The 23,796-nt window shown below is 40.9% G+C and overlaps 1 protein-coding gene across 4 annotated transcripts; it reads right to left on the minus strand.

Moving 5' to 3' along the window:
- Positions 1–1,981: 1,981 nt before the first annotated feature.
- Positions 1,982–6,207, minus strand: LOC131682603 (uncharacterized). 4 transcript variants are annotated; one of them, XM_058964214.1, is made up of 5 exons: positions 5,920–6,207; positions 5,353–5,759; positions 3,904–5,293; positions 3,574–3,844; positions 1,982–3,398 (listed from the first exon to the last, which is right to left on the minus strand). In XM_058964214.1, the coding sequence occupies exons 3-5, from the start codon at positions 4,709–4,711 to the stop codon at positions 2,945–2,947; spliced, it is 1,533 nt and encodes a 510-aa protein (XP_058820197.1). In that variant the 5' UTR covers positions 4,712–5,293; positions 5,353–5,759; positions 5,920–6,207; the 3' UTR covers positions 1,982–2,944. The 4 variants fall into 3 exon arrangements, with proteins under 4 accessions (XP_058820197.1, XP_058820199.1, XP_058820196.1 ...); XM_058964213.1 differs by having other exon boundaries at positions 5,353–6,207; XM_058964215.1 differs by lacking the exon at positions 1,982–3,398 and having other exon boundaries at positions 3,408–3,844; positions 5,353–6,207.
- Positions 6,208–23,796: the final 17,589 nt, after the last annotated feature.

Consider the following 23,796-nt stretch of genomic DNA (forward strand, 5'->3'; position numbering starts at 1 on the left):
AGAGTGAAGACAACTGTCATGATTATCCGTCAGTGATATTCCAAACGAACAAACGACCTATCAAAATATATGAATTTGACTCGTTTGGAATGACACTGACAAATAATAATTGTTCCAATTTTGACAGCGTCGTCACTCTCCTTATATGCACTCAGGAACAAACGACCTATCAAAATATATGAATTTGACTCGTTTGGAATGACACTGACAAATAATAATTGTTCCAATTTTGACAGCGTCGTCACTCTCCTTATATTATTTTCCTTATATGCACTCAGGAACAAACGACCTATCAAAATATATGAATTTGACTCGTTTGGAATGACACTGACAAATAATAATTGTTCCAATTTTGACAGCGTCGTCACTCTCCTTATATTATTTTCCTTATATGCACTCAGGAACAAACGACCTATCAAAATATATGAATTTGACTCGTTTGGAATGACACTGACAAATAATAATTGTTCCAATTTTGACAGCGTCGTCACTCTCCTTATATGCACTCAGGAACAAACGACCTATCAAAATATATGAATTTGACTCGTTTGGAATGACACTGACAAATAATAATTGTTCCAATTTTGACAGCGTCGTCACTCTCCTTATATGCACTCAGGTGTAGCCATAATCCAAAACACACTTGAAAAACAAACAACTTGACTCAGTCTGTGCTACACCGAGATAAAATAACTACCGAAATTCATAAGAACTACTTATGACTTTACGCCACAAGTTTCCAATACGGAAATCATAAGTTTTACTTATGACTGAAAGAAAAATTGGCCATTTAGTCCCTATCGAATAAGTGGTACTTATGAAATTTTTAAGACATTCTTCAGAGGTTCATACGATATACCTACGTAAAGCATTGAAATGCATTATGAATTTTATACACGCTCAAAAAAAAGTAAACGTTATGTCTATTGATTCTACACATAGATTTTTGCAATTAACGGAGGCATATAGACACTATTTGCTGGCACATAAACCCAATGTGTGTATTTACAAGAAATATTGATCTTACATTCACATTTCATAACTATTTGGCGCATAAAACCCCATTCTATAACAATATGCACATATAACTTATGTGTGTGCATCGAGGGGAACGTCACTTCTGAATGATTGTTATATTTGTCTCAATTCTGCACGAATTTTGCTTGGTTCGAATAATTTTGGGTCATTCCAATCAATTTCCTATTAATTCGAGTTCATTCCAAGAGCTTTCAAATATTTTTCGACAAATCCGAGCAAATCAATAAAATTTCAGATCATCTTTGCTCGAATTCTAATTAATTCACATCATCTGGCACCATTGCACATTTTAATCTCGATTAGTTTTATAGTTCTGGCAACAATGTCTGCATTTGTTTTGATTTGGTCGAGTAGTTCATCGTAATTAATCAACCATTCGATAGTCGTAAATTTCAAAAGCTCTCGTTTTCGCTAAATGTTTGTGCCGGCATCAGGAATAGAATGTACAAGATCTATGCTAGCTGGAATTTACCAAATGTGCTGTGGAACATGTTTTATGATGGTACTCGGACGGGAGCTGTTGTGTCGGATCGTGGAAGGCAATGATTGAAACACCAACGAATTTTTCTCTTTTTTCTGCTATGAAGCATGAGTGATATACTATAAATACAAGCATTTCTACAGTTTGAACAAGTGTGAGCCAAACGTTAAGAGGCGGTACTGGCGTAAATCGTCGAAACATGCATAAAACGTATGCTCGCATCGCTGTTTCATTTACCATCCGTGTATTGCAGAAAACATTGGCATTAATTGGCATATGCTATGGAAAGGATTTGTTTCCAGTTGCTCGGCGTTTGATAGAACCTAAACCTTTATTGCTTCTGCTCATCCACATCATACATAGGTTCAGAAATGTGATTTCAGTGATTGACGACACATAATAAGTCAAGGAAGGGAAGTAAGGACTAGGGACGCCAAAAACTGCCGGGTAAATCATCTTAAGAAGTAGTTCAGTATTATTGAATTGTCAATTGCATTTACAACGTAACCGACCAATTTGCCAAATCTGTCGGCGTCCACGTTCGGTGTCTGGAGCGATAGTTCATTGTCGTAATTGGTGGAGAAATGAAAAGAAATTTGTTTGATGTGGATAGATCGAATAGAGAATAAAAAACTACACAAAATTTCAACATATGTATTGATTAAATATTTTGTTCGTCAATGTTTCGTTCCTGTAATTGGTATATAACAAGTGATCTAATGTATTGCGATGTACTTAAACTGTAGAATATGTTGTAGCCATTACTTTCTGGTTTTTCCAGGTGAGACAGATATTGTTGTGTATCAATAATGAGTTCGCTGCTTTCTTCGTTTAGTTCAAGAGTAATATTTTCAGACAGAATAACCGTAAAGTAGCTTCCGACAACACCAACGCCTTTCGCTGAACTATCTGAAGGTGGATGTACATATGCTTCGTCTAGTGTGTAGGCTGTTCGTTTTCCGGATAAATATCGAAATCCGTATATTTTCACCACATTCACACTTTCATTGCATTTCAACACAATCCATTCTCCGCAGCGCATAGTAGTTAGAACTTTATTTTGCTCGCGTATTGCTATTTTATTGCTTACTGGCATTTCTCGGAAACGATACGATCGATCACTTGAGCATCGTTGAGTTCCATTGGTAATCATCCATAAGAACGTACTTTTCTTTACGTGTATTACCTTTCCGTTTTTATTTCTAATGGCGAATGTATGTCTTGTTGAGCATTTTGAATCTTTCAGATTCAACTCTTGCCCTGTGTTATGAAGCAGTTCTTCTGCCTCGCAAATGTTTGCATCTAGTGAATCTATGTGCATCTCAAAATGTTCGTTAGTGTCAATGGAGACAAACTCGAACTGCGCCGGTTTCGTCTGTGACTGTCGTAATGAAACGGAATCGGAGAAATCGATGTTCGCTTGTTCTATCCCAAGACTGATAAGTGTTTCATATGCACATTCTCTGGCTCTCTTAATAGTGGATAAGATTTCCTCTTCTGGTGGCATTTCGAAGATCGTGCGGTTGTTATTTTTTGTAGTCTTGGAAATGAAAAGTCTTCGTTTCTACTATACATGATATCTTGCTTTGCTTGTATGCGATTCAGTCTAGATTGAAAACTTTTCATTGTAAAATTAACCACTGTTGACTCTGTTGTTGAAAACGATCGCGCTGCACGGAAGAAACTTTCGCATGTCTGACTTTGCAGAAGTGATGGTATATAGTTTATGTTTTCATTTCTACAGATGCTGATATATTTTACTAGGCTGTGTGCATTGAGTTCTAAGCACCAATACGTATTACTGGTAATACAGTGTTGAATAGTATTAAACTTATACAAGCACCATCGTCTCCAGGCCCTTATTATAAACAGTGTGTACCTACAAAAATATATTAAATCACATTACAAATTTAACTAATTTCTGTGAATACAATCATTAAAGCTCCATCCCAAAGATTTCAATATTAAAGTGATGAAAAAATGGTTCATTATTTATAGCAGAATTTCAGGAGGCAGTTCGAGATATATTTTACTTTGTGAAAACCGACAATTACCAGCATTTGAAAACAGCATCCGTAGGTGATACAGACGAGTCCATAAATGCACACATGAATGATCGCATCATCGTTAAATACAGAACAGTTGCTTGGCTTGCTGCAACGGATTGTTTCATCCAGTGAAGTACAGCTGGTTTAGTAATTTTTAGAACTGGTTGGAATTTCATCTTGTCGTCTTCATTCAAATCACCCAATGACAATCCATGTTTATCTTTTGACACCGTACGAATAAGATCTTCGAGGTGCGTACGAGTAATTTGATGCTTACCTACAAATAGATGCTTTTGTATTTATAGATATAGCGTCTTTAGTTATTACAATACATACCAATAATAAGCTGTTTGTCACGCCGCATTAACCTAGTCCTGAACTTGTTGATCGTATGCGTGGGATCTTGCACGCAAATATCATCGGTGTTGCATGATGCGACGAAACTTTCTCCATAAGGGTTGTCAGTGATTGTAGGAATACACATATCTTCTTTCATACCAGTGATATAACGTGGATCGCCGTCTGTCGATTTCGCTATAATCCTTATACCAACGTCGATCAACTTATTTTTTATGACACTCCATCTGGTGCGTACTTGAGCACTCGTGAACTTATTATCTGTACAAAAATACTGTAAGCAAAAAGGCGCCGCTGTTAATGTTAGTGGCTGTGCCATGGTTACCACAACATTGCGTCCAGTGGGGTATTTTTGGACATCAGAAATTAGTTTTTTAGGGGTTTTCACTTCAAATAAACCACACTGTGGTATTCCGCTGCAATCTAAAGGAGCTACTAAACCGCAAACTTTATTCTTGGTGGAGTCATACTCAAGTGCACCGTTTATTTTTGTGGCGTCTTCGCTCAAAACAATAACCATTGGTAGATTGTTTCTTTTCAAGTAAGCTTTAAGCTCCTCAACTCTAATTTTTCCCTCTTCGATTAATTCAGATCGCTTTTGGAGATCACGTTGCAATGTTCTAATGCTTGGACATGGAGTATTCGCATATAAAAATTTATAGGCTTCCGGTCCTTGCTGTATGAATTTGTATAGAAATATTTCTCTTTCACACCTGGCGTAACGCATACCGCAACTGCGAGTCAAGTGTTTACGCCGACTTTGTACAGTTTGCAGTAGAGATATCATGGGAGATGAATGGCCGATTTGTTCTAGCGTATCAACGGAGGCCAATTGTCGACACGCTATGAATTTAAATCTTCAGACAATAGCGGTTTTGCAACGATAGCATTGTTACTTAGATCTTCCTGCTGCAGGTCAGATTCGTTGAAATCAACAGAAGATACCGATTTTTCAAAGATAGCACTGTCACTACGTTCAAAAATTTCTTGACGAGTGGCATTTTCTGTGGTTTCATCCATGAACTCTTCTAAAGTTTCCATTCCGTACTCATCACCATCAAATAAAACGTCATCCAACAGCTTATGTTGAAAGGGTTCGATTTCACTTGTACACGGTTTCTTCGCCTGTGGAGTTTTATCTTGCTGGAAATTTGATGTTTTTAATCCTATGATCTTGTGCATGTTTCTGAGATGCGATGTGAAGTTTGAAATTGTCCATGTTCCTTTATAATCGGCGCTACATGTTATTAGATGTCGACAAACGGGACATCGAACCTTGGCTTTTAGTGTTTCCTCTGTTTCTTCGAAAGATACGTCGATACTTTCAAGCTTTGAGCACAGCTGTGTTATTTCACTAGATCCATCATTTCTACAATTACAATTAATGACAAATATTGCGTTAGGATTAGATCTAAAAATATCTTGTACCTGCATTCATAATAATCTACGATTCGCGTGATAATGGCCATTGCATCCTTCTGACAGCCTCTTCTTACATTTGTTGGTCGCTTATGCTTTTGTTTCCCAAAGTGAGACCAACCCTTCTGTTGAACACAGTTTGCGATTTTTTTTATTAATGCCCGTTCTCCCGCCATGAATCTGAATTTACTTTGGTTAGAGCTGTATCGCCCCCAATATTTCTCCAAATGTTGGTGAGTTGCTGGGAGATTCATTGTTTCCGACAAAAGGCGAACATCTGTTTCTATATCATCTATTTGCGCATCCGATAAATTTTCAATTGCCGGACTAATGAAACCTGACAACTCTAATGCATTCTTTATATGATCCGGGATAGAGCACAGCAACAATTTTTCTATTTTTTCCCAAAATGATTCCTGAAAATGAGTGAGAATAAATATACAGTGAATTGTAGTTCCCGTTTATTCACCAAACACGTTTGTCAAAGTTTTAAATTACTTCTGACTGGTAACATCAAAGGTAACATCCTAGAAATAACCTTTTATTCCGAGAAGTCTAATTCAGCCGATTACTCACCATAATTTTGATTTTATGGCTTGGACATTGGAGAAATAGGTTGATTAGTATCGATGCAGGTACATTTTTTCGTCACTACAAAATTTACTCGCGTATAACAAAATGGCGATGGTGAAAATTTTATACTTTTTTCTTTTGGTTGACTTTTCCCCAACACTACTCGAATAGTTGACAATTCAACTGTCAAAGCGTGATGTTCGAGCAATTCATTTTTTCCGTGACACATATTCTACGCCATTTCAGAGCATTATCCATAATTATTGACAATACAAATCCCATTACTAACTATTTTAGCTATTCCAGTACCAATCTAAACAAATTAATTCAAAGTAAGTTATAATAGAACCATTTCATCGGCCAATCGTGGAGTGTCGGCCCCCTCGGAAATCGTTCTAGTTGTCATGTCAGTTTGTCGGTAGTCTATCCCCCATATGCTTATTCATATGTCAGTGGCGCCATAATTTCAAATGAGGCCACAGTCCCAACTACAAATATATTTAAAATGACCGTTAAAGCGGGTGAAGCTTTGTTTTTGAGTGTTGTGTCTGTTAGTCTGTGCTTAAAGTAACTATGTAAGACTTTTGGCACTGCGTCGTATTGAAGATTTAGTGCTTGCCCCTCGGAATAACACTTACATTGCTTCCACCAACTTGAAACAGAGAGCCAGAAACAGTCCGTTTCCAACAATAAAATTTTTTGTTTTGCATTTTTACTATGCTTTATCTTAAAATACGTTTATTTAGGCCCAAATGCTGTAGCTTAACGAGGCCGATAATTCATTTTTTTTTATATTACATGTCACATGTTAGTGGGGGAAGGGAAAGCCGTATTTAGGGGCGGCTTGCTCCCCTCTTATGTAAGTAAAGGACAAAGGTAGGAAGTGGGATACATATTGTGTAATTGACATCGTCGTTTGCTGATTGATCATTGTGGCGGATATGCACACTTTGTTGTAGTGTTGTAGTTTCCAGCCTGTAATCGCAGGGGCGAGGGGAGGGTCGATATTTCGGATAATTATTGGCACTCTATATCATCTGCATGTGCGGTATGTCATGATGTTCTGGATAGACGGTTATCAAGAAGAGTGTGCACCGAAGACTCGTGAAGCAATGCCATATTGTAGATACAGGGATAGGTTGGTGAGATTCTACTGTGAATGAGAGAGGGTAAAATGTATTAAACTTGGACATCAATGGTTTTCAAAAAGATATAGATAAGAAAAATATAGGGGTGGTCACGGCTTGCCAGGACGTCCCGGACTGGCACATAGGGTGATCTACCTCGGGCCCGAAGGGAATCTATTAGTTGGGACCTGGCAACACAGTACTCTGCGCACAGCCAAACAACATGCTCGATGTCGTGATAGCCGTTCTCACAAACACAATGATTATTTTCAGCAAGCCCTATACGACGGAGATGCGCGTCAAACGAGTAATGGTTGGACATGATCCTTGACATCGTACGAATAAAGTCCCGGTTCACATCCAACCCCTTAAACCAAGCATTCGTTGATACCTTCGGGATAATGGAATGTAGCCACCGTCCCAGATGCCCATTGCTCCATGAGGTTTGCCAACTATCGAGCGTCCTCTGACGAGAGATACTGAAAAATTCGTTGAAGCAAATTGGTCTTTCGTAAGTGTCGCCTTCTAATGCGCCCACCTTGGCTAAAGAGTCCGCCTTCTCATTGCCCGCAATAGAACAATGTGACGGGACCCAAACCAAGGTAATCTGGTAAGATTTTTCAGATAAAGCACTCAGATATTCCCGTATTTTCCCCAGGAAATACGGTGAGTGCTTTCCAGGCTTCGCCGCACGGATGGCCTCAATGGAGCTGAGACTATCCGAAACGATGAAGTAATGGTCTGAGGGCAGGGTGTCAATGATCCCGAGAGTATACTGAATGGCAGCTAATTCTGCGACGTAAATTGAAGCAGGATCATTGAGTTTGAATGAGGCAGCAAGATTTTCGTTGAAGATACCGAAGCCTGTGGACCCGTCGAGAATTGATCCGTCAGTGTAGAACATTTTGGCGCAGTCGACTTGATGGTATTTGTTATAGAAAATATTTGGGACCACTTGTGGGCGAATATGATCCGGAATTCCACAAATCTCTTCCTTCATGGATGTATCGAAAAATACAGTTGGATCAGAAGTATCTAAGAGATGAGCACGGTTGACGTTATATGTAGATGAATTGATGTTCTGTGCCATGTAATCGAAGTACAAGGACATGAATCGGGTCTGAGAATTAAGCTCGACAAGCCTTTCGCAATTTGCAATCACCAATGGGTTCAGAATATCGCATCGAATGAGCAATCGATATGAGAGGTCCCAGAATCGATTTTTCAGCGGAAGAACGCCCGCCAGCACTTCGAGACTCATCGTATGGGTCGAGTGCATGCAACCCAAGGCAATACGCAAGCAACGATACTGGATTCGCTCCAGTTTGATGAAGTGTATGTTCGCAGCGGAGCGAAAGCAGAAACATCCGTACTCCAACACTGATAATATCGTTGTTTGGTACAACCTGATTAGGTCTCCTGGATGGGCACCCCACCATGTTCCAGTTATTGTACGGAAAAAGTTGATCCTTTGTTGGCACTTCTGTTTCAGATACCTAATGTGACATCCCCAGGTACCTTTAGAGTCGAACCATACCCCGAGATATTTGAATGTTGAAGCCTGAGCAATAGTTTGATCCATTAATTGAAGCTGTAGTTGCGCTGGTTCACGCTTTCTAGAAAATACGACTAGCTCAGTTTTCTCCGTGGAGAACTCGATACCCAGTTGGAGAGCCCATGCAGACAAATTGTCCAAGGTATCTTGCAGTGGTCCTTGCAAGTCGACGGCTTTAGGACCTGTAATAGAGACCACACCGTCATCTGCAAGCTGCCTTAGCGTGCAGGAATTGACAAGACATTCGTCAATGTCATTCACGTAAAAATTGTAGAGGAGAGGGCTTAGACATGAGCCCTGGGGAAGGCCCATGTAGCTAAATCGTGATGTCGATAAATCGCCATGCGAGAAATGCATTTGTTTTTCAGACAACAGGTTTAGCAAAAAGTTATTTAAAATTGGCGAAAGACCATGCTGGTGCAACTTCTCATAAAGAATGTTGATCGAAACTGAATCGAAAGCCCCCTTAATATCCAAGAATACTGATGCCATCTGCTCTTTGTTAGCATATGCCATTTGAATTTCTGTTGAGAGCAACGCAAGGCAATCGTTCGTCCCTTTGCCTTTGCGGAAGCCAAATTGTGTATCTGACAGTAAGCCATTTGTTTCGACCCAATTGTCGAGCCGAAACAGGATCATTTTCTCGAACAACTTCCGGATACAGGACAGCATTGCGATCGGACGATACGAATTGTGGTCGGAGGCTGGTTTTCCTGGTTTTTGGATGGCGATGACCCTCACCTGTCTCCAGTCATGTGGGACAATGTTACCCTCAAGAAACCTATTAAATAAATTCAACAAGCGTCTTTTGGCAGAGTCTGGCAGATTCTTCAATAAGTTGAATTTAATTCTATCTGGCCCCGGGGCTTTATTGTTACATGATAAGAGAGCAAGTGAGAACTCCACCATCGTAAACGGTGTTTCGTTCGCGGTATTGTAAGGCGACGCGGCGCGGTAGATTTTCTGTGCCGGGGCGGAATCCGGACAAACCTTCTTGGCGAAATCGAATATCCAACGGTTTGAATATTCCACGCTCTCGTTAGTACTGTTTCGGTTTCGCATACGTCGGGCCGTGCCCCAAAGAGTGCTCATCGATGTTTCTCTTGTTAACCCGTCGACAAACCGGCGCCAGTAACTGCGTTTCTTAGCTTTCATTAAATTTTTCATTCGCTTTTCTAATATCGCGTACACTCGATAACTAGCAACTAACCCGTCGTTCCGGAAAGTTTTATACGCGGCAGCTTTCTCCGCGTACACGTCTGAGCACTCTTTGTCCCACCACGGGTTGGGAGAACGTTTTTGGGTGTTCACGTCGGGTACTCGTTTCGTCTGAGTTTGAATCGCGCTATCGAGAATCGAGTTGGACAAAAACTTATATTCTTCCTCCGGGGGAAGTATCTGTGTTGAATCGATAGTTTTGGATATCTCAGCAGCGTAGCTCTTCCAATCAATGTTTCGTGTGAGGTCATAGGGAACATTGATTGGTGTCGATGGTCTTGAACCAGTGGTGATTGCAATTACAATTGGTAAGTGGTCACTACCGTGGGGATCAGATATTACCTTCCACTTGCAATCTAACCGTAGTGATGTCGAGCATAAAGATATGTCCAGTGCACTTGCTTGCGCAGGTGGTCTAGGAATTCGTGTCATTTCCCCTGTGTTCAGAATTGTCATATTGAAGTTGTCACAAAGGTCTTGAATTGTCGAAGATCGATTATCGTCGTATAGACAGCCCCACCCCGTACCGTGAGAGTTAAAGTCTCCAAGAAGCAGGCGGGGCGAGGGAAGGTGTTCAATCACGTTGGAGAATCTTCGATATCCCATCATGGCCCTAGGAGGAATGTAAATAGAAGCAATGCAAAGATCTTTGCCTTTGATTGTTGTTTGACAAGCGACAACTTCAATGCCTGGCGTCGAAGGGAGGTTGATTCGATTGAAGGAGTAGCACTTTTTGATCCCTAAAAGTACCCCCCCATATGAGTCTTCTCGATCCAAGCGGATAATGTTAAAATCGTGGAAGTTGAGGTTTATATTAGAAGTTAGCCATGTTTCACATAGGGAAAATGCATCACAATGATTGTAATTTAGCAAGTGTTTTAATGAATCAATTTTGGGGATAATACTTCTGCAGTTCCACTGTAAAACAGTGATCAGATCCCTGATTCCGTCTAATAAGTTAGCCATCGAAGGATACGATCGCTGTAAGGAGGGGCCATTGTTCAGTCAACTGTTTTAAAAATGTTCTTACTGTTGGTAGAATAGCAACCAGCAAGCTTTTCATAGGATCGGTAATGTTGAAAGCTGTGAATATCCAGTCCACAATGTCAGAAAATTTAAGGAATCCCGTTTTAGGTTGAGTTTCTGACTGTAAAATTGGAGCACTTGGGATTTTTGGTGCCCCGGGGAGTGCTGGGAACTCCTGGTTGTATCTCAATTTCCCAAAACCAGGAGGTATTATCTTCGGATTTGTACCAGCCCTTCCAGTTGATGAATTATTTTTATTTTGTACCCTTGTTTGGGACAACCTAGGACCCTTACGAGGAAGTTCAGGTGAGTTTTGATTAGGTCTTTTCCTAGAGTTTCCAAGCGGAGCCAAAGAATGCCCCTCGCAAGGGTCGTTAGAGGCGTTATCGTCAGTTGGCAAGAGAGCGAATGGGTTTTCGGAGATAAGTGGAACAGCTCTTTTAAGCATTTCTGCGTAAGAGCGTCTGGAGCGATCTTTGGCGGATCGCTTCAGTTTATCCGCGCGAAGTTTGTACGTTGGGCATGTCAAAAGTGCATGCGGATTCTCCCCACAGTAAACACACTTCTCAGCGGGGCTACTGCAAGTATCATCCGCATGGCGTTCCCCACATTTACCGCACCGTTGCTTGTTGCTACAGTAGGTGGCCGTGTGACCTAGCTGCTTGCAATTGGAACAATTCATGACCCGCGGTACAAACAGGCGTACAGGTAGACGAGCTCCTCCCACTTCAACGTAGCTCGGAAGTGCAGATCCGGCGAAGGTTACGCGAAACGAGTCTGATGGATAGTAATTACCATCTTCGATGGACTTTGAGTGCAATTGCTTGCACTCCAAAATCTTAACTGATTGAAGGTTAGGGTCCTTAAAGCGGCCAGCCCCATCATTCATCAGATCATCGACAGTTAGACCCGCATCACTTACCACACCGTCGATCTCCACATCACGAGAAGGGATGTAGACGCGATACTCCAGCGTAAAGAGGCTATTTCTAACGATATCATTGGCCTGTTTCAAGTCAGTAACGACTACGCGCAGTTTGTCTGACTGAACCTTTTTAATCTCGGTTACGGCCGAGTAACGTTTTGTCAGCTCCCGTGCAACAGTTATGCTGTTTAACGGTTTATTTTTGGGCCGAAAGTATACCACCCAAGGACCAGCGGATCCATCCTGGTAAACCTTGACTCGGGGGGGCTGTGAGACATTGGGGGAAAGTGGGGGAAGTGGATCGACCATAACATTATCTGTCTCAGTATCAGATATACGTTCTTCTTCTTCATAATATTCCTCTTCGGAGGGTGATCCTTCTGTTTGTTCCATTTTGTTGCGGGAGCAACACGCTCGACCGCACTGTTTAACTTAAATCAAAATAAAAAATCAAAAGCAATAAAAAGAAAAAAATCGATAAGAAAAGTAAAAAACGAAACACTTCACCAGTTGGTTCCTGACGAGCTGGTAGGTGAATTGATCCTTCGTTTGTTTTATTCGTCACCCGCGTGACCTTCACACATTAGAGCTGATATAGCTCGTCTAAACAAAGCCGTCTTTCAGGCAAGAAAAATGTTTAGTAACGCACTTCACTGCACTACTTTAACTGATATCGCAGGTAACAATTATCACTCGCGGGACTGTTTATTAGTAATGCTTTACTGCAGCCTCTGCCACAGCAAGCACCTTCGTACCACCGAAAAAACTAAACCACACCGGAGAGAACAAAAAGCACTTGTTTCCCGGTACAAAGTTGGGTTACGAATGGTTTTACTATGCTTTATCGAGTAAAATAATGAAATTTTCACAATAACAATGTTAAGATAAACATAAAACCTGCCAACAAATTCCATTAGCCATACTTATGCAATACATAATCGTCTAATGGAATCAATATTGTACAGCTCCATAAGTCCTGACTTATGAAATTCTTAAGCCTTTTTTCATCAGTGTACCACACTGATAAAATAAAGTACACAAAACGGGCCCACACGGATACAAAAAAAACTACCAAAAGTTGAGCTCTTTTGACTCAATCTCGGGGTATAATAATAATAAGGTAAAATTAGGTAAACCGTGTTGAAGGTAGTTTCCCCAACGTTGGTTTCCCTTTAACAACGGCAAAAATCACAACTCATTGAAAGATTTTTTTATACTCAACCTTGAGTTAAATATACTTAAATTTAAGTTGAATCTACCTAATTTTGAGTATACTTCAAACAACTCAAAAGTACCTTATTCAATGGAAGACCCGGACTGAGTCGAATTTATCTCTTTGTTTTTGACAACACTAATAAGTGCGAAAGCGACGCAAAACTCAAAACTACCTAAATTTAAGTTAAAAGAACGTATTCTGTGGGTTGTTTTATTTTTCCATGCATATTATTGGCTCGAATCATAACTCGTCGAAATGTCAATTGACGATAGGTTCATCCGGAGTGTTCATTTGTGTCTACATTTTGCTAGCGTAGCCAATTTTACTTTGTGTCCACCAGCCAATGTGGCTACGCCACATCGCTTTTGCGCGTGCTGTCCGACGTCGCTACCGATCAGTCGGACTTAAACTAGGGATAGCCCCTATATTTAAGTAAGCCGGGCAAACGAGTGGATCACAGGTTCGCTTGCTTCCGACAGCGGGTCGGTGGCGACCTCTCCCGGCGGATCCTCAGCGGCTTTGCGCCGCTTCGGTTCCTAGGCCTCGGTTATACGGCTAAGCCAAAACTCGTCGAAATATCAATTGACGATAGGTTCATCCGGAGTGTTCATTTGTGTTTACATTTTGCTAGCGCTGCCAATTTTATTTTGTACCCACCAACCAATGTGGCTACGCCACATCGCTTTTGCGCGCGCTGTCCGACCTCACTACCGCTCAGTCGGACTTAAGCTAGGGATAGCCCCTATGTTTGAGTAAGCCGGGCAAACGAGTGGATCACAGGTTCGCTTGCTTCCGACGGCAGGTCGGTGGCCACCTTGCCCGGCGGATCCTCAGCGGTTTTGCACCGCTTCGGTTTCTAGGCCTCGGTTATGCGGCTAAACCGCATCGAAATGGTAGCCCTTAAACATCTAAACTAGAATCGGTTGTGTCACCGGAGCCGGAATGCGAATTAGAACCAGCCTGCTGAGCTTAACTGGGGAGTTTAGTAAAATTTAATCTGGAAATAAAAATTTTCTTGCAACGCTCCAGCAAAGATAAACTCAAGATAGAGTGGTCAGGGATTTTCCATGTACCATTCAAGGGCGACCCCTCGATGAAAACGGTTCACTGGCATGTTGGCAGTTCAATGGTTGAATCAACAACCAATTTGCAAAACATTGAACGGCGTCGATATATGCGCCGCTTTTATTCTCAATAATGGTACTACAACCCAAACCAATTTAAAGAAGTTGATATACCAAAACGGGAGGTTTTATGCTTCGCTGTTGATATGCGAAAAGATTCCTTCAAACATAATTTAGTTCTCAACAGGCATGCTTTATAGACAAAATGTTTTCAACTCAGCGAAACAACACACTTTTCCCATTGTAAACTCACGATTCCGTACAATTTCTGCTAGTTAATCGAACCAATCCAATCACATTTGAATGAAGAACCAATCTGTCCTAGTCTTCCGTTGTTCTGACAATAAGGATTTACTTTATAAAAAGTTCGAATTAACTTCGATCAAAGGTATAACATACGCGGTGAATTTGCCTACCTGTTTACAACATGATGTTATTGATGTGTATCCATGGCGTTTTTTCTGCGCTACCGACGTCTATTAACGAGGGGATAACCAAAGCATACTATTATTGAGTTCACTGTTCACGGTTGCTGAACCATAGTTTTCCAATGGCATGTATGGGACCTAGTAATCTTGAGTTTATCTTTGGCTCCAGCACCCCGTTGAATTCTAACGATTCCCTGTCATAAAAAATGCGGACGAACATGCCCTGTCAAAAATGCGGACGAACTAGAAAAACTCTATAGTAAGAGAACTGCGGAGAGAAAAACAGCATTTTTGGCAACGTATGCCCCGGCATTGTATGGCAACACGTCCAATGTTATAAGGATAGGCAATGTTCGATTGGATTCGTTTTTTGACAGCTAAACGCGAATCCAATCGATCCAAAATGGAGTCTCCGCAGTTCTCTTTCTAGAGTTTTTCTAGGACGAGCATGGTCAGGCGATTTGAAAAGTTTGACGTTTGACTTAACTCGCCTGTGCTAATTGCCCCTCGGAACAAATGCAATTTGCGAATGCGATTTAAAGGCAATTTCAATACTTAGACAAATTTTCTGGCGGCTGAAATGGACTTGGTTGTTTTTCGCGTTTTTCAAACATGGCGGTTCATGTTTGGCTTAAGTTTGAAATTGTTTTTTGAACAATAGACCTTTCTCGTCAAAAAATTTTATATGCTAGAATGCTTCCTTTTTTATTCCCGATGCGTTACTGCATATTGCCGCGATGATTTGGTACCTCTAACTATTGAAAAAATCAAAAATTGCGCGAGCTGCTCATTTAACCCCATATTCTGAATACCTATCTTGCCTTGTTTCCCCGTATTTTTACACCATTTGGATGAATTTCCTGTGGGGAATACTAAAACGATGCCAGATCTTCATATATATTACTAAATCTGCAGATTTTGCAGTTTCGCTGCAGATTTTTGCAGATTACGAATATTTAGCAGAACAAAGCCTAAGCCAGCTAATTTTACCCAGCCCTCAACGTTTCTGATCATTGAAAATATCAACACACTACATTTCTATGTCAAATTTATTGAATATTTTTGCGGAAATCTGCAGACTTTTATATTTTTACTGCAAGCTATTGTTTAAATAGACCTGGCATCACTGATTCTAAAATAATTCATTCATATACCTGTCAAAAACATAGAACACTGCACGAAAGTGTATAACCTAACTATTCTGACAGTTCAGAGAGTTTGTTTACATGGACTTGCAAAATTTTTGATTCCACTTGGGTGAACACTTTCGATGCTCTTTGAAGAAAATCAACTCAAGAAGGATAAGGATTGGAACATTGGGAACCTGGTTCATACACTGACCAATCGACGCTGGATGGAAACCCCGTTGGCATACGCTGAATCACAAGATCAAGCTTTGGTTTATAAAACGATTGATTTCTGGATGATGGATAAGGATTTGTACACAGTTGTTTGTTCAATCATGGGATAAGTCCCAACAATATGACCCGACTGATAACTCATTTTTTAGATGAAGTTTACCTGAACTTTATAGGTAACAAGTTCAACAATTTATTATTCGTGTTCAAGTTACATTGAAGCAAAAGTTTCACCGATTATCGCATTGTCGTTGATGTAGCCGGCAAGTGCAAAACAGTGCTCGGTACTGACGATAAGGAGTTTGAAGGATTGATAATAATGGAGAGGATTGTACATTCCGGAAGAATATTGGGAAGGTGAATTTACTTGTTATATTCCATCCCGAGTTGGCATCATTTTGGCACCGCAATAAAGCTATCTGCAATTGTTGTCTTGTTCAAATTGGCAGGGAATAATTAGGCAGCGAATGATAAACTGCATAGTCAAAACGTTTGTTGCTTAGATAGAGTAGATTTTATTCACTTTTTCGGAAGAATAAGTCATTACTCATTAGTATGTTTGGGATATAAATGTGTCGCCGGTGCCGTGTGTTATGGTAGTGCCGCTCGGAAACGGTTGGTCATCAGACTGTCCTTGTCGAACTGGTCATAAATGCGACGATTTTTCTCATCTGACAGCACTTTATATGCTTTGGAGGTCTCCTTAAACCGTCGATACGATTTTTCTGGATTTTTATCTGGGTGCCATCCTAGCGCGTTTTTTGAGCGCTTTTTTGATTTCCGCATCGGTGGTGGTTCTGGTTACGACCGCTTCTAGCTTTCGAAAGATAATTCCTAGCTGCTGCTACCCTATCAATCTCTCTCTCTCTCTCGACTGAGGACTTCAATTTCGGTTGACTAAATAATGCAATGAAAATTGTACTTCCTGGGATTTAATCTAACGAGAGCAATTCATTGTGAGGAATTACGCTGCGTTCCGTTATTGCTTGCCTCTGTAGAGGATGTGTGTTTCTTCACTTCGGCTGTCAGCTCTTACTTAGCTACGTGATACTATGGTCACGTTAAAAGCACCCTGCTATTTAATCTTGTAGCATTGCTTGTAGCTCTCGGGAAGTCTTCTTCTCGACGTCGCACTTATTATTGTGATCCAACTTGGTGCGAACGGTGTGGTTTCGTCGGAATTGCTCACTCGACAAGCTGTGGGTGCAAGGACTCTGCTACTAATGCCTGAGCGACTCGTTGAAACCTTCGCACAGGGTCAAATCAGCCTGTTCTTGTGCACAGGACCGGAACTGCGTGATCTTCCACGAGCATCGTCCTGCCGGAGCGTATTGCTGAACCAAAGCAGTCTGTGCTTCTGTGGCTGCCTCCTTCGAATCGGAACCGCTGAATATTCTGGTTAGGGGAATATCCGACGACAAACCGATTGCAGCAACACCACCTGGCGTACCTGATATTTTTGACTTTAATCCAAGTCCCTGGCTGGTGGCTGCCATTGACGTAGCAACAGCCGAGCGCGTCGCAGGCTGGACCATCGGTTGACTCGGTGCCGGACGGGACGAAACAGCTGCAACTGGAGCGGACCTAGAATGGGTTGTAATGGTCATCAATTACCAAAGATGGTCAAAATGTTTTGTGACTAACGTTGTGATTCAGCAAAAAAGCAAACCAAATGAAATTGTTGCAACAACTAAACTAAATTCTACCCAAAAATTTGAAGAGGGTCTAACTGCCAAACGTAAACATTGAGAAAAAGTTTTGGTCAAATTCATTATAATATTTAAAAATTTGATACAGTTTTATTTCGTATGATTGCGCATATTGTTTCTACTTGGACACCAAACGCAAGCAAATTCTTTTAAGGCCTGATATTACACCAAAAGGTAGAAAAAATAACTTAAATCCTGAAACGTGACTTGCCGATAGATGTTTTCTTTTTTTTCTGTTTATTCTATAGTTCGTCTCACATAGCCTCTCTTTCTGCTTCACATAGTTTAAATAGACTGGCTGCATTTGACGTTCGATTTTTTGCTATTTGCATGTTTCGTCTCAGGTTAAATCTAATTTGATGAAACCGCATTTTTCAAATTGGCAGACGCGATAACTCAAAAACTTTTCAGTTGATTGACTTCATATTTTAATGAGAATGCATAATATGTGTAGCCGATGAGCCACGGAAAACTGAATTAAAAAAATTCTCCACATTATTTTGAAGAAAAGTAAGCGAATTTAACATTAAAATATAAGCTTTTTCAGTTTTTTTGATGCCATTTTCCGAAATTAAAACTTTTTTCTATTTTCTTTTTTGGTTCATCGAAGAACTACAAGTCTAAGCTTTATAAATCTTACTAAATTTTCTGTTTCAGACAATTTGATCAAGAGTTATCATGAACACCTGCTCTTGGAACAAGATCTCCCATGAACATCGACAGGTTTGTGACTATGTGCAAAATTTCGTGCACGCATTCAACCTTCAACATGGTTCGTCTCGATGTACAGGTTCGCCTCGAACCCAATTGAACGGTGTAAAAACTCTAGTTCAAGCATCCGTGTACGTACACCGGGTGCGTACACGAGAACGATTCGCACAAGGCAAAAAGAATCCACGCTAGTTTTGATTAGAGTGAGAATGAGAAATGGTGAGGTTGCACAGGCGAACATGTGCATGTTTTTTTGTATGAAATACCCTGTTCGGGTTTGCACACAAAATGTGGATTTATTATGAGCACAGAACTAGGGGTAGATGACGCTAGGAATGTATGGGGCCATACATAAATGACGTAGCATTTTGGGGGGTAGGGAGGGTATACCAAATTTGTGACGAAGTGTGACGAGGGGGAGTGTAGGGTCAGAAGTTGTGCGACGTAGCATTAAGTTTAAAACCCATTGTTTAGAGAAAACAATTTAACGATCCTCCATTCCCTAGAGAAATGAATTTAACTTCAAACAAGTTACTTTTGAAGCGGTTTTTCATGCGGTAAATTTTACGACTCGCGGAATTACAAGATCGCAAAAATACGAAAAGATTTTTATGCGGATTTAACTTGCTACACTGCTGCTATAAGCATAACTGTCCCATGATCTATGGGATTCCCTATATACATGGGACAATTATGCGTAGAGCGGCAGTACGAGGGGGGAGGGAGGGGTAAAAAATCGCCGAAAAAAGCTACGTCATTTGTGTACGGCCCCTATAACAAATTCGCATCAAATTAGAAAAAAATACTTTTAATTTCCATTTTTGCATCAACTATCAACTTGCATTTTGGAGTAAACCTTTTTCAAATGTTTGCCTAGAAATGGCGAATCATGTACAACAAAAGTCGAAATGCCAAACTTAACGAAACATTGCATGATGAGGACAAATTACAACTGAGCGAGCTAGTTTACAAGGTGTTAATATTTAGCATCGAACCGAACCAAGTTTCTCATACTATGATCGAATCAACAAAACATTTCAATACCATGTAAACAAACTCTCTGAACTGTCAAATAGGTGAGGTTAAACATTTTCATGCAATGCTCTACAGCGAGAGGTTCACTTTATTTTGTTTACATTGCCAATGAATTTTGTACCGCAACTCACCACTTCATTTGCCGCGTTGCCAAGAACTCAAGAAAAAATATACAAACCAGTGCTGCCCAAACACACTTTTTGAGTCTCACCATTCTTGCAAAGGTGAAAAAAATATTCAACATTCTTGCATTTTTCAAACTTTAAAAAATCATTAAAAAATCACGATAGCTCTAAAAAATCTCATTTTAACGGAAATATTCTTAAAAATGTGTAATCTTTCGATTAAAAATAAGAAAGAAGGGGGTTAGGTCGGACGAGAAAGGTCTATTGGGTCATTAAACGAGAAAAAAAATTATTACATACATCGATTAAGCTGATTTTCGTGATTACAACAATGTTTTTTTTCCAACTCAGGAAACGTGAAAATAAAATTTAAATTTAAAATAAAGATACATGTTGACAGTCTTAATTTGACACTATCAGAAGCATTTGACATATCGAATTTCACGACAAATTTTCCGGTTTTCCCGCAGGGTTATTTTTATGTGACATAAACACCATGCAATACATATAGTTTTTTTTCCATTTTGGGTGTTGTCTTGATAGGCCAGATGTAAAAAACCGCAGTTTTCATATGTATGGTTGTATGTTTACATAAGATTTATTTTGAAAAACAAAAAAAAATCATTTTTACGCATTACAACGAATTTTTTTCTTTTTGAAAATGTTATATTATGTATATTGGACCTAAAATTTATCCAATGGAACGGAAAACTATATATAGCTTAATGACCCAGTTGGTGTGTTTTCACTTGTACTTTGTTTGTCTAGTGCACTTCATTTAGATAACGAAAGTGGGAAATTGTGGAATCGTGTGTATGTATAGTAGAACAAGATCTCTGACCTAAAGTCTTCATGAACGTTAGATTGTGATAAGTTTTGAAGTGCAATACCAATTTATATCTTAAAATACGTTTATTTAGGCCCAAATGCTGTAGCTTAACGAGGCCGATAATTCATTTTTTTTTATATTACATGTCACATGTTAGTGGGGGAAGGGAAAGCCGTATTTAGGGGCGGCTTGCTCCCCTCTTATGTAAGTAAAGGACAAAGGTAGGAAGTGGGATACATATTGTGTAATTGACATCGTCGTTTGCTGATTGATCATTGTGGCGGATATGCACACTTTGTTGTAGTGTTGTAGTTTCCAGCCTGTAATCGCAGGGGCGAGGGGAGGGTCGATATTTCGGATAATTGGCACTCTATATCATCTGCATGTGCGGTATGTCATGATGTTCTGGATAGACGGTTATCAAGAAGAGTGTGCACCGAAGACTCGTGAAGCAATGCCATATTGTAGATACAGGGATAGGTTGGTGAGATTCTACTGTGAATGAGAGAGGGTAAAATGTATTAAACTTGGGCATCAATGGTTTTCAAAAAGATATAGATAAGAAAAATATAGGGGTGGTCACGGCTTGCCAGGACGTCCCGGACTGGCACATAGGGTGATCTACCTCGGGCCCGAAGGGAATCTATTAGTTGGGACCTGGCAACACAGTACTCTGCGCACAGCCAAACAACATGCTCGATGTCGTGATAGCCGTTCTCACAAACACAATGATTATTTTCAGCAAGCCCTATACGACGGAGATGCGCGTCAAACGAGTAATGGTTGGACATGATCCTTGACATCGTACGAATAAAGTCCCGGTTCACATCCAACCCCTTAAACCAAGCATTCGTTGATACCTTCGGGATAATGGAATGTAGCCACCGTCCCAGATGCCCATTGCTCCATGAGGTTTGCCAACTATCGAGCGTCCTCTGACGAGAGATACTGAAAAATTCGTTGAAGCAAATTGGTCTTTCGTAAGTGTCGCCTTCTAATGCGCCCACCTTGGCTAAAGAGTCCGCCTTCTCATTGCCCGCAATAGAACAATGTGACGGGACCCAAACCAAGGTAATCTGGTAAGATTTTTCAGATAAAGCACTCAGATATTCCCGTATTTTCCCCAGGAAATACGGTGAGTGCTTTCCAGGCTTCGCCGCACGGATGGCCTCAATGGAGCTGAGACTATCCGAAACGATGAAGTAATGGTCTGAGGGCAGGGTGTCAATGATCCCGAGAGTATACTGAATGGCAGCTAATTCTGCGACGTAAATTGAAGCAGGATCATTGAGTTTGAATGAGGCAGCAAGATTTTCGTTGAAGATACCGAAGCCTGTGGACCCGTCGAGAATTGATCCGTCAGTGTAGAACATTTTGGTGCAGTCGACTTGATGGTATTTGTTATAGAAAATATTTGGGACCACTTGTGGGCGAATATGATCCGGAATTCCACAAATCTCTTCCTTCATGGATGTATCGAAAAATACAGTTGGATCAGAAGTATCTAAGAGATGAGCACGGTTGACGTTATATGTAGATGAATTGATGTTCTGTGCCATGTAATCGAAGTACAAGGACATGAATCGGGTCTGAGAATTAAGCTCGACAAGCCTTTCGCAATTTGCAATCACCAATGGGTTCAGAATATCGCATCGAATGAGCAATCGATATGAGAGGTCCCAGAATCGATTTTTCAGCGGAAGAACGCCCGCCAGCACTTCGAGACTCATCGTATGGGTCGAGTGCATGCAACCCAAGGCAATACGCAAGCAACGATACTGGATTCGCTCCAGTTTGATGAAGTGTATGTTCGCAGCGGAGCGAAAGCAGAAACATCCGTACTCCAACACTGATAATATCGTTGTTTGGTACAACCTGATTAGGTCTCCTGGATGGGCACCCCACCATGTTCCAGTTATTGTACGGAAAAAGTTGATCCTTTGTTGGCACTTCTGTTTCAGATACCTAATGTGACATCCCCAGGTACCTTTAGAGTCGAACCATACCCCGAGATATTTGAATGTTGAAGCCTGAGCAATAGTTTGATCCATTAATTGAAGCTGTAGTTGCGCTGGTTCACGCTTTCTAGAAAATACGACTAGCTCAGTTTTCTCCGTGGAGAACTCGATACCCAGTTGGAGAGCCCATGCAGACAAATTGTCCAAGGTATCTTGCAGTGGTCCTTGCAAGTCGACGGCTTTAGGACCTGTAATAGAGACCACACCGTCATCTGCAAGCTGCCTTAGCGTGCAGGAATTGACAAGACATTCGTCAATGTCATTCACGTAAAAATTGTAGAGGAGAGGGCTTAGACATGAGCCCTGGGGAAGGCCCATGTAGCTAAATCGTGATGTCGATAAATCGCCATGCGAGAAATGCATTTGTTTTTCAGACAACAGGTTTAGCAAAAAGTTATTTAAAATTGGCGAAAGACCATGCTGGTGCAACTTCTCATAAAGAATGTTGATCGAAACTGAATCGAAAGCCCCCTTAATATCCAAGAATACTGATGCCATCTGCTCTTTGTTAGCATATGCCATTTGAATTTCTGTTGAGAGCAACGCAAGGCAATCGTTCGTCCCTTTGCCTTTGCGGAAGCCAAATTGTGTATCTGACAGTAAGCCATTTGTTTCGACCCAATTGTCGAGCCGAAACAGGATCATTTTCTCGAACAACTTCCGGATACAGGACAGCATTGCGATCGGACGATACGAATTGTGGTCGGAGGCTGGTTTTCCTGGTTTTTGGATGGCGATGACCCTCACCTGTCTCCAGTCATGTGGGACAATGTTACCCTCAAGAAACCTATTAAATAAATTCAACAAGCGTCTTTTGGCAGAGTCTGGCAGATTCTTCAATAAGTTGAATTTAATTCTATCTGGCCCCGGGGCTTTATTGTTACATGATAAGAGAGCAAGTGAGAACTCCACCATCGTAAACGGTGTTTCGTTCGCGGTATTGTAAGGCGACGCGGCGCGGTAGATTTTCTGTGCCGGGGCGGAATCCGGACAAACCTTCTTGGCGAAATCGAATATCCAACGGTTTGAATATTCCACGCTCTCGTTAGTACTGTTTCGGTTTCGCATACGTCGGGCCGTGCCCCAAAGAGTGCTCATCGATGTTTCTCTTGTTAACCCGTCGACAAACCGGCGCCAGTAACTGCGTTTCTTAGCTTTCATTAAATTTTTCATTCGCTTTTCTAATATCGCGTACACTCGATAACTAGCAACTAACCCGTCGTTCCGGAAAGTTTTATACGCGGCAGCTTTCTCCGCGTACACGTCTGAGCACTCTTTGTCCCACCACGGGTTGGGAGAACGTTTTTGGGTGTTCACGTCGGGTACTCGTTTCGTCTGAGTTTGAATCGCGCTATCGAGAATCGAGTTGGACAAAAACTTATATTCTTCCTCCGGGGGAAGTATCTGTGTTGAATCGATAGTTTTGGATATCTCAGCAGCGTAGCTCTTCCAATCAATGTTTCGTGTGAGGTCATA

Source organism: Topomyia yanbarensis, chromosome 2 (genome assembly GCF_030247195.1).
Source record: "Topomyia yanbarensis strain Yona2022 chromosome 2, ASM3024719v1, whole genome shotgun sequence".
NCBI classification, from domain to species: domain Eukaryota; kingdom Metazoa; phylum Arthropoda; class Insecta; order Diptera; family Culicidae; genus Topomyia; species Topomyia yanbarensis.